Source organism: Pan troglodytes, chromosome 17, assembly GCF_028858775.2.
Source record: "Pan troglodytes isolate AG18354 chromosome 17, NHGRI_mPanTro3-v2.0_pri, whole genome shotgun sequence".
Lineage (NCBI taxonomy): Eukaryota > Metazoa > Chordata > Mammalia > Primates > Hominidae > Pan > Pan troglodytes.
In genome coordinates this window covers 18,200,685-18,212,771 of record NC_072415.2, presented here as the reverse complement: position 1 = coordinate 18,212,771, position 12,087 = coordinate 18,200,685, and the positions used below count along the sequence as shown (strand labels likewise).

Here is a 12,087-nt window from a genome sequence, read left to right as displayed (position 1 = left end):
TATATAGTTGAAATGCTTCAGTTAAACATTACTGGTCACTGGCTTAGAAGTCGTGGTTATGTACAATTTTTTTTTAAACCCTAACAAAAAATATATATATGCCCAGAGCCCCCACGTTCTGCACACAAGAGCTGGATTTACATATAACCTGCGAAGTGTCCAAATGGTTAATTATTTAGCACTAAGTATCAAGCAAATACACATTCCAAGTTAAACAAAATGGATTTTCATCTACTTTAAATCAAATATATTCAGAAAGGGTTTAAAACACAATAGTTGACTCAACCTGAGAAAGGTAATTTTTCAAAAACCCACAATAACTGAAATTGAAAGTAAAATAAGACATAGATTGATCTTGCCACTCACTATGCAGTGAAAGAGAATATTACAAAATCAGCATTTTATTTTACAAATATACTTTTATTTTTTGGAATACATTTTACAAATAAATATTAAATGAAATTTACACACATAACAGTAAATCTCAAATACAGGCATAAAATTATTCTAATATAATTTACAAACCTGTGCAAAAATCTTAACCAGTCGTGAGTTGTGTGAGGGTCGAATTTGCAAATATTCTCTCCACCACTGCTTAGCATATACAAGAAATAATCGCTCTTTCTCTGCAGTTTTCTGACGTTCCAAAGCAAGCTTGAAATTTAAAAAAATATTTTTCAATTTCTATTCATTATCTTTAATTACTATAAAATATGTAGCAAATTTATCTACTTCTCTACATCATTACCACGCTAATCTGAGTCATCATCATCTTCTATAAGAGCCTCCTGACTTCCCTGTTTCTACACTTACCCCTAGTACAATCCCATCTCCATACAATAATCATAAGTCACCTTTTTTTCCTCCCAAGACAGAATTTTTTTTTTTTTTTTTTTTTGGTTGTGGGGGATGCAGTCTTGCTCTGTTGCCCAGGCTGGAGTGCAGTGGCAAGATCTCAGCTCACTGCAACCTCCGCCTCCCACGTTCAAGCAATTCTCCTGCCTCAGCCTCCTGAGTAGCTGGGACTACAGGCACGTGCCACCACACTCAGCTAAATTTTTTTTTGTATTTTTAGTAGAGACAGGGTTTCACCACATTGGTCAAGCTAGTCTTGAACTCCTGAGCTCATGATCCGCCCGCCTTGGCCTCCCAAAGTGCTGGGATTACCGCGCCTGGCCCAGAAATTTTTAAATAGTAAATCATACAAGCCGGGCATGGTGGCTCACACCTGTAATCACATTTTGGGAGGCCAAGGCAGGTGGATCATTTGAGGTCAGGGGTTCGAGACCAGCCTGGCCAACACGGTGAAACCCCATCTCAACTAAAAATACAAAAACTAGCTGGGGATGGTGGTACATGCCTGTAATCCCAGCTACTCGGGAGGCTGAGGCAGGAGAATTGCTTGAACCCGGGAGGCAGAGGTTGCAGTGAGCCGAGTTCATGCCACCGTACTCCACCCTGGGTGATAGAGTGAGACTCTATCTCAAAAAAAAAAAACATACTGTCATTCTCTTGTTAAAACACTTCATTCTCCATCACATTGCAAAATACCTGCCCTGGCCTATGAACTCTGGCCCGACTATCTCATTTTCTCCTCTCTCCCCAACCCACTACGCTCTAGCCACACAGGGCTTTCGGTCCTCCATAGGGGCTTTTGTTCTAGGCTGTTCCCAGTGCTGGAAGCTCAGCCCCAATCTTTGCATGGCTGGTTACTTCCTGTCGTTCAGACTCTTTCCCTACCTTAGTCACTCGACCTATAATTAGCCACCCAATAACCACTGTATCATATCACCTGTAATAATTCTCCAAAAAACACCTTCTACTATCTGATTATTTTGTTTGCTGACTTATTGTTTCTCCTGCCCTAGAATCTAAATTCCTTGAGAGCAAGCTGTCTAGCTGTCTGCTGCCCTATACACAGCTACATCTCCAGTGTCTAGAACAGTGTCTAGCACATTTTGACATCTATTTAGGATCCATACATATTTCTGACTTTAATTTCTTTTAAGAGACAGGGTCTTGCTCTGTCACCCAGTCTGGAGTGCTACTGCATGATCATGGCTCACTGTAGCCTTGAATTCCTGGGCTCAAGCGATCCTCCCACCTCAGCCTCCCCAGTAGCTGGGACTACAGGAATGCACCACCATGTGCAGTTAATTTTTAAAAACTTTTGTAGAGATGAAGTCTACCTATGTTGCCCAGGCTGGTCTTGAACTCCTGGCCTGAAGTGATCCTCTTACCTTGGCCTCCCAAAGTGCTGGGATTACAGATTAATTAGCCTGGCTAAAATTTTTAATAGTGCAATTTTAAAGAGAAAATTAGAAGCAATTTATCAGATAATAGAATAAACTTATGTTTTAGTCACTAGAAATTATAAATATGACAGTGGAAATATGAGAAAATACATATAAAATAATGTTAAGTTTAAAAAGGAGAACCTGGCGGGGCACAATGGTCCATGTCTGCAATCCCAATGTTTTGGGAGGCTGAGGCAGGTGGATTGCTTGAGGCTGGGAGTCTGAGGTTTCAGTGAGCTATAATCACACCACTGCACTCAAGCCTGAGAGTCAGAGTGAGATGCTGTCTCTAAAAGAATAAAATTTAATTAAAAAAAACAAGCTACTACCCCAAAAAAGTAGAGCCCAAACATTTACTTTATATGTCACATAAATATATGAATAACATGATTAAAACTCATGTATACCACTTTGGGAGGCCGAGGCAGGCAGATCACGAGGTCAAGAGATCGAGACCATCCTGGCCAACATGGTGAAACCCTGTCTCTATTAAAAATACAAAAATTAGCTGGGCGTGGTGGCACCTGCCTGTAGTCCCAGCTACTCAGGAGACTGAGGCAGGAGAATTGCTTGAACTCGGGAGGCAGACGTTGCAGTGAGCCAAGATTGCACCACTGCACTCCAACCTGGCGACACAGCGAGACTCTGTCTGAAAAAAACAAACAAAAAAACCCCTCACGTATACACATAATGTATATGTGTGTATACACCATTTATTTAAGAGACAGGGTCTTAGTCTGTAACCCAGGCTAGTGTGCAGTGGTACAATCACAGCTCACTGTAACCTCAAATTCCTGGGTCAAGCAATCCTCCCATTTCAGCTTCCCAAGCAGCTGGGACTACAAGTATGTACCACCATGCTTGACTAATTTTTTAAAATTTTTGTAGAGACAGGGTCTCACTATGTTGCCCAAGCTGGTCCTAAACTGCTGGACTCAAAAGTGATCCACCCACCTTAGCCTCCCACAGGGCTGGGTATTTATTTGAGTAACATCAAAGTTGGTTCCCACTATGTGGTTTCAGGTATATATACCACCCATGACACATGTCAGAAGCTAGAGATTAGAGGGAGATGAGAGTTTACAAAAGGAAGGAAAAAAAGTTTAAAGAAAACAGCGCAGGACATTGTTGGCCTGAGGGAGAAGCACTAGCATCTAAACACAGGTCTGTAAAAGGAACAATATGACAGGCAGGGTGGAGTAAAGGGTGGCGTATGTAATCAAGGAGAACCATTCCACAAGTGCCATCCCAGCAAGTCAGCAGATAATGAGAACCTCCAAACTAAAGACTGGCAAGAACTAAACATCGATGGCAAATCCAATGTGAAGGAATGAAAAAATCTGCCGATCTTTTAAGACCCAGGAAGAAAGTAATTCATCAGAGACCTGACAGTGGAATTAGGGAAAAAAACCTCTCCAAACACACTCTAAAAGTGGCAAGCACTTCTACCCTGAGAGAACAGAGCAGAAAAGACATAAGCAGCAAGCTTTCAATAAATGCCTGCGAAAGAACGTTAAAATCCCACCCCACTGGGGTTGCACTTTACTCTTTTATCTTCTTCGGCTTTATCCTGTAATTCTTTTTTTTTTTTCTTTTTTTTGAGATGGAGTCTTGCTCTGTTGCCCAGGCTGGAGTGCACTGGTGCGATCTGGGCTCACTGCAAGCTCCTCTTCCCGGTTCACGCCATTCTCCTGCCTCAGCCTCCCGAGTAGCTGGTACTACAGGCGCCCGCCACCGCGCCCGCCACCACGCCCGGCTAATTTTTTTTTTTTTTTTTGTATTTTTAGTAGAGGCGGGGTTTCACCGTGTTAGCCAGGATGGTCTCGATCTCCTGACCTTGTGATCCGCCCGCCTCGGCCTCCCAAAGTGCTGGTACTACAGGCGTGAGCCACCGGCCTATCCTATAATTCTTATGCTGTCTCAATAAATGTTCATCGTATTTCCCAAACTAGACTACAGATTCTCCTAGGAAAACAATCTTGTCTTTATTTTCTTCCTCATCCTTTTTGTGAACCTTTGAGTGCTAATGTAGAAATAAATGATAATTTTCTAAAAATAGAGTGCTTTCTAGGATCAACAGGTAAATACACTACTATGAAAACAAACACACAAAAAAAGAGAAACTCATAAGTATTTACCTGTGTGTTCACTACTTCTTGAGATAATGTTTGATTGAGTGGTGGATACATTTCAAGTTTTATATTTAAAATTCCCACAGAAACTTTTGATTCTGTGCCTATAAACATAAATATTTTGAACTTCAGAGATTTCAATACTATATATATTTAGTCAACCAAAGTCTAACCAAAATAATTTAGGCACTTGGTGTTTTATCACTTACATGGAATAAAGATAACATTCAACATTACCTTTAATATTCATATTAAAATGAACCAAATCAATTTTTTTAAACAAAGGTGTTTAATTATAAGGAGACTATTTTCTTAGCTTTCTGACACTCTTTTTCTTCTTTAAGTAGAGATGGGGTCTCTCTATGTTATTCAGGTTGGTCTTAAACTCCAGGGCTCAAGTGATATTCCTGCCTCAGCCTTCCAAAGTGCTTGGTGGGATTACAGGCATGAGCCACTACACATGGCTTTTCTAACAGGTTTTAAGAAACTTTTCTGACTTAAAGGATTTGAGACTCTTAATTTTTGTCTTAATTAAATGTATAATATCAACCAGACTTACATTAAATTCAAAGTCAAAGCAACTGTTAACACCTCATTCTGTCTCCACACACACACACACACACACACTAAAAATTAGAAAGCATTTATATTGTCACTTATAGTAACTCCCATTTGTCACTCCCCATTATCCAATTACAGGCTGAGTAGAAATTTTCAATCCATGCCTGGATTTGAAGAACTAGAAAACAAATATACTTCACATCAAAACGATTTAATGTTTCTTCAGTGAATCAGAATCTGCTTGTTTCCAGGTCACTGCTACGATTATCATGTTAGGCCTATTTTTGAAGACAAATTGGGTATTGTTTTTGAAAATAAATTTCTTACATAAAGGACACTTTTTCTATAATTTTTATTTAAAGAAAAATACATTCTTGGTATGACTTATTAAAATCTAAATTACTGGCTGGGCGCGGTGACTCACGCCAATATCCCAGCACTTTGGGAGGCCGAGGCGGGCAGATCACGAGGTCAAGAGATCAAGACCATCCCGGCCAACATGGTGAAACCCCATCTCTACTAAAAATACAAAAATTAGCTGGGTGTGGTGGCGCATGCCTGTAGTCCCAGCTACTTAGCAGGCTGAGCCAGTATAATCGCTTGAACCCAGGAGGCGGGGGTTGCAGTGAGCCGAGATTGCAGCACTGCACTCCAGCCTGGCGACAGAGCGAGACTCCATCTCAAATAATAATAATAATAATAATCATCATCATCATCTAAATTACTAAGACTATGCTGTCCACTGGCAAGGTTTAACTCTGTGACTAAGTTTAAAAACCAAAGTAATTCCATTATATGTTATAGATAAAACATTGGTAGGTTTTGTTTTCTCATTTTATTAGCAAGTATGTGTTACATAGCAGGCAGTGTGCAAGATTCCAAGGAGACTATGATAAATAAGATAGGCACCAGCTCTGCCCTCAAGGACTAGTTGATACTGACACTAAGCAAATTATTTCCTCTTCCAAGTCTCACTCACCCACACTGTAAAAGGTTGGGAGAACACCTACTCTGTATTTTGCAAGAATCACTGGTACCAAAGGGGATGTATTCCAGGGTGTGATGACTGGACACACATAAGTTTGTATGTGTGTCAAGAATATTAATTTTCTTTATAGCCTTATATTTAATCAAATGAACTTGAAATTAAAACCCTCAAAATTCCTGTATTCATTTTCCAGAAAAAAACATTTCTCCTAAGACAAGGTCAGATTGACCATGAAGTGCTATACTGATATTATTCTTCAAGACATTTCTCAAGATTAGGATGCTGAGGTCCAATTGTAACTCTAACGAAATTCTATTTTACAGGTTTCCCTCTTGGATTATAAAAGCATTTTAAAGATATAAAATATATTTACAAATGAACTGTGGCTATAAAAAGGTTAACAATGATATATTAATCACCATACCTACACCCATAAGTTCCACAGTCAGACTGGTCACTCCATTTTCTGAGCCCAAAACCGATCGCCATTCCAGAAAATACGATGCTACTAAAGTCGTCTCACCAAATATGTCTGTTTTGATTAGCACCATATGAATTGGATCACTTATTGATAACATTGTTGTTGAATCAGCCATTCTAGTTCCATCACCTAGCAATATAATCCAAACGAAATTATACCACACTACATATTCAGTTAGGCCAACATAAAAGAATACTTTTATTAAACAGTAAATAATAAGCTTATATAAAACCAAATAGAACAATTTGCTAATGTCTCAGAAAGCATGCAAAAAACTGGAAATACAAGTACAGTCCTATTTCTATCACTAACTTTTCAGAAGACTGGCAAATTGTGATGAGTTATCCAGTAACTTACAGCATATCAGTGCTTTCTGATTCATAAGATAAGTCTGTTCTTTAAAAGTACTTAATTAAAGTATATGCTACTACAATAAAAAGCCTTCAAGTATGTCAATATTAATCCCCAAACTACCTCAAGAAATCCCTTTAACCTCCAGAAATTATCACTGTATAATTGACATACAACTGAAAAATACAGCACATTGAATCTAGCAATTTATCCTATTAATTGCCTTATTAAGGTAACATCTTTCAAAGGGAAAAAAATAAATTTTAGTAATGTTTCAGTCATCTTTAAATCTAAAATTGTGAAGACATCCTGAAACTTTGCTTAGTTTACAAATATAAAGATTTCCATACTGACAATTACAAAATACAAAATACCTTTACTGAAAGAAGCATAGTGTAAAACAATTACAGGAATCAAGTAGCATAAAATTTAGTTATGAGAATTACATGCTTTATTGGAGAAATAAGAAAAAAAAGAAAAAATTAAAATGACAGTTATACGTTCACATCTAAATTTGACTTTTTATATTTATTTATAAGTATAAAAATTTATTAAAAGTTTTTATAAATAATTTATAAATATTTATTTATTTATTTATTTATTTAAACAGAGTCTCACTCTGTTGCCCAGGCTGGAGTGCAATGGCGTGATCTCGGCTCATTACACGTGCCTGCCACCATGCCCGGCTAGAAATTTTTGTATTTCTAGTAGAGACAGGGTTTCGACATGTTGGCTAGGCTGGTCTCGAACTCCTGACCTCAGGTGACCCACCTGCCTTGGCCTCCCAAAGTGCTGGGATTACAGGCATGAGCCACCACACCCAGCCTATTTTTTATTTTTTGTAGAGACAATGTCTCACTTTGCCCAGACTGGTCTTGAACTCCTGGCTTCAAATGATTCTCTCACCTAGACCTCCCAAAGTGTTGGGATTTCAGCTGTGAGTCACCGTGCTCAGCCTAAACTTTGACTTTTAAAAGTTACATAACATCATCAATCTGGTTATATTTTATAAATGAGAAGGACCACGTCTCATTTTCCACTATATCATCCCAGCACCTGCCTAGCATAACACTATGCACATAATAGGTATTTAAGTGTGTATTACTAAAGAATCAACAATGAAAACAGTCAAAAAATAATATCCAGGGAAAATGAATAGCAAACAGAATATTGCAAGAAGGTAGATAGTAGTTTAAACTGAAAAGAGCAGTGGGAAACAAAATAGATTCCTCCATTATAAATCTCTCCTTACGGAAAAAGTCATTATTATTGTTTCACAATAAAACATAACAAAGATTTACTCAATTAAATGACAATTTATTACTGTTTCTTACCCAAGCTTTCTCTGTGGACTTCAAGTAAAAAGCCATCATGAAAATCTGGTTCACAGGCACATGCAACAGGTTTAGAACGAAAACGTTGGTTTCGATAATGTAAACATAAAGTAAACGTTGAACAAACTTGTCCAGGTAAAGGCTCAGGTTCTTGCAGATGTTCCAAGAAAGCTTTTCCACCCAAAACCTGAAGGTAAAGATACCTCCGTGTTGGATCAATATTAGCTGTAAAGTGTAGCAATATATATGAGGAAACTGCCAAATAACTTAAAAGAATGTGATCAAGACATTAGGAAATAAAAACTTGACAGATAAAAACCCAATACCAAAGACTAAAAAAAAAGCAAAAGAGTAACAAATTTATTACTGTATATGCCAGAATCATTTGCGCTCTGGGGAGAAGATACACATCATATGATATTCTTTGCTGAGTTTACATCCACGCTACTTTCTCCCAGCTGGAAAGGCATCAGAGCCAATATGTAGTATACTTTTGCTTTTTAACTGCTTATCCAACATTCCTCCACCTTCACAAACCAACTCATATAATTATCAATTCAGCAAGTGTATTTGTCAGACAATTATATTACCATTTAAAAGCAAGGCTGTACAGTTTTTATAAAACATATTATTAAAACACAAGAAACTGGTGATGCTGTTTTTGCTTCTACCGTGCTATACATTAACTCTTCTGATATACTTCATGCAAAACAATCTGTTTTAGCTAACCATAAAATTTTAAGTATTTTATTTTGGGGGGAAAAAATGGAAATGGCTTCTATCAAATACCAAAGACTACACCACATCAATATTTACTATTAACCACAACTAAATTAATGTTAAAATATACATACTTTTTTTTAATGTCGATTGTCTATCAAAACAAATAGGTTGTTTTGGAGAGGAAGGGAGTTCTTGCTCAACACTGTCCTAGAAAGGCAGGAAAAAAAAATCAAAACAAATTAGAAAACAATTATAGGTTAAGGAAATGTCAATAAACATGACTAAGCACTGAACCTAAAGTCAACAGGGTAAGGCCCTTTCAAAGAACCCCTTATTTTCCTAGCCTAATTAAAATAATGAAAATAAAAGCCTGCATAAAAGATGATGTAAACTGGTCACTCCTAAAATCAAATGCTAAGGAATTAAACTGTCTTCAAGTAATACTATCCACATAAAGCTAAAAACAAATCCTTAATACCTTCAACAAGGTTAAACTTTCTGTAAACCTTATATAACAGTTGGCTTATAATTCCACCATGAGCTGATTTTAATAGAGTGTCATCACAGAGTAGAAGCTGTTATTAGGTCAATTTTTATAACAAATGGGTTCATAAACTTCAAAAACCAAAAAAAGGTGCTGTATTAAAATACTTATTCCCTATTGTATTATGAAGTCCATCCAATTTTCACATTATATTACCCAGGTATTGAGGTCACAGTTTTCATTATTGCCTCACTTTCAAATGAAGGCCTACTTACTAATTGTGCACTGAGAGACTATCATCCCATTATTGACCTATTTGTATTAAAAGATTTGAGGACTCTTATGCAGTCAATTATTTTCTTAAAGAAATTTGTAATTTGTTAATCATAGAGAATATAATCCCAAAAGAGTGCTTATTTTAAAAATACGCTTAATCTAAAAAAGTTACAGATCATAATGAAAAAGAACTTTGTTATGGTGAACTAATTGGACTAAAGTATGTATATTCAAAATTTACAGACCTAGAAAATAAGAGAAAATTCTGTCACTGTAGAGACAGGAATAAGATATATAACACAAATTTCATTGATACACAAAACTATTCGGTATATTCAAGGGCAGAGCTAGCCTATACTTGAAACAAGGACACTAGTAAACAGAATGACCTTAAAGTGGTTTTACTAAAATGAAAGGCCCCACATCGGAACCTTATAAATAGTGTTACGCATTAGTATATACATATACTCTCATTTATTTCCCTAAAAGATTACTCACAGTAACAAAATTAAGTTCTTTCATCACATCGTCAATGATTCCTCGACGTCTAAGGGCTTTGATCAAATCTTCTGTTGATAAATGTTGTTGATCAGGTGCCAATTCTTCCCGTATAGTCTCGGCAAGAATTTCTCTTATTCTACCATGGACATCCATCTATGTAGAAAACTCATATTACAATTTATAACATCACAAAGCAGTCAAATACTGCTTCTGAAGTTTTAAGGTTCTCCAGCTAATAGTAAATGCACAATTGTTACCACAATTGAATGGGAACAAAGGTAAGCTTTTAAAGAATGAATCTTTTGAGTACAAATTCTAGAAATAGTCTCCACTGGTTATCTGGTACCTTTGTTACCATTTCTCCACAAACAACACTCAACCAAAAGGAATCTTCTGAGAGGGAGTATAGTATAATCAAAAGAACACGGACTGGGGGTAGGTAGATCAAAGTATGATCTTATTACTTTCATACTTTGATCTGCCTACTGATAAGGGAATCTTACCAGCTTTCAACTTAGTAGATGCGTAACCTCAAGCCAACTTATTTACCCTTTATAAATCTGTTTCGTCACCGATAAGAATGGAAAAACCTAGTGTAGTGCCCTCTCACAATAGTGTTGTGAGGATTAAAGATGCTAGACAGCACAAAGCCTGGCACACAAGAGCACCATAAATGGTCGCTTTTATCACTTCAGCATCTTGCACTCAGTCGAGCGAGCGCTGCAGAAACTGGAGGTTCTTCTGGAGCTCCGAAATATTAACAAATTCCGTCATTACAAACCCTTTAGTAACTTCTCTTCCATGACTTATTTGAGAATTACTGATTGAAGCTCCTGGTTCAACTTCGCTGATACCCACATGTTTCAGCGGTAAAGAAACCCTGATATCTGCCGGGCGCGGAGGCTCACGCCTGTAATCCCAGCACTTTAGGAGGCCGAGGCGGGCGGATCACGAAGTCAGGAGTTCGGGACCAGCCAGACCAACATGGTGAAACCCTGTCTCTACTAAAAATACAAAAATTAGCTTAGCGTGGTGGCGCGCGCCTGTAATCCCAGCTACTCGGGAGGCTGAGGCAGGAGAATCGCTTAAACCTGGGAGGCGGAGGTTGCAGTGAGCCGAGATCGTGCCACTGCACTCCAGCCTGGGCAACAGAGAGACTCCGTCTCAAGAAAGAAAAAAACCCTGATATCTTACAACAGAATATAAACCTCCAAATACAACTTACACTCGATCCGACTTCCAGAAGTCGCTCACTAAGCGCTTCATTCTCACGGCCGTCCCAAAACGCCAAGACCGCTCGTTCTATCGCCCCAGACTCTTGCTAGCACCTGCTCGGCTCGTTTTCTTTCTCGGAGACGAGGACGCTCTCCTGACTCAAACTCAAAGCTCTGCCTACTCTGCGTTGCGCACCCCACAATCCTCGCTACAGTCCCGGCAAGCAGATGCCGCTGTCGGCCCGGGGCCGCCGGGCAGGAGGGAAAGGTTATGGGTCGGCCCGGCGGTCTCTCCCAGCACCCACGACTCTCACCTTGCTCAGCTGCTGGTGGATGAGTTGCTTCAGCTCGGAGGCTTTCTCCGGAGGCAGCGACATGCTGGCAGCCGGCGTCTCCCCGCCGCTTCTCCCCGCCTCAGATGCCCTAACTGCGCGGCCCCTGCCGGGCCAGGGAGCGTTAGGAGCGACTGGAGCACAAAGCGCCGCAGCCGTTCGCCTAGCGCAGCTCCCGGGGGACGCAACGCCGCGTCAGGCCGGGGACTGACCTGGAACTGAGGCCCCGGCGGCGGCGGCGCCAACTGTTTTCAAACAGTGGCGGACAAACAGGGCTTGGGGCTGGCCCGCACGCTGCCTGATCGTTTCCGCCCGCCGCTCCACCTCCCCGCGGGCCCCGCACCCCGAGACCTCAGCGCACCCCATCGCCTTGCTTGCCAGGGTCTCCGAAAGCGCTGTTGGCCCCTCTTCGC

At 39.4% G+C, this 12,087-nt stretch overlaps 1 protein-coding gene across 6 annotated transcripts in view; it reads right to left on the bottom strand.

Annotated features, from left to right (window-relative positions):
• CEP76 (centrosomal protein 76) overlaps positions 1-11,952 on the bottom strand; it is a 39,062-nt gene extending 27,110 nt beyond the window's left edge. The window contains exons 1-7 of one of the 6 annotated variants that reach the window (XR_010152013.1): positions 11,657-11,790; positions 10,126-10,281; positions 8,999-9,074; positions 8,145-8,369; positions 6,403-6,588; positions 4,436-4,533; positions 526-654 (exon numbers count right to left, since the gene is read on the bottom strand). Coding sequence is in view for 5 of the 6 variants with exons in the window: in XM_016933264.2 (XP_016788753.1) it covers positions 526-654; positions 4,436-4,533; positions 6,403-6,588; positions 8,145-8,369; positions 8,999-9,074; positions 10,126-10,281; positions 11,657-11,719 (933 nt within the window). In the remaining variant the exon portion in view is untranslated. Of the gene's footprint in view, positions 1-525; positions 655-4,435; positions 4,534-6,402; positions 6,589-8,144; positions 8,370-8,998; positions 9,075-9,345; positions 9,570-10,125; positions 10,282-11,353 lie in introns of those variants that run through there. The other 5 variants (XM_016933264.2, XM_016933263.3, XM_054671739.2 and 2 more) reach the window with 5 other exon arrangements.
• Positions 11,953-12,087: the final 135 nt, after the last annotated feature.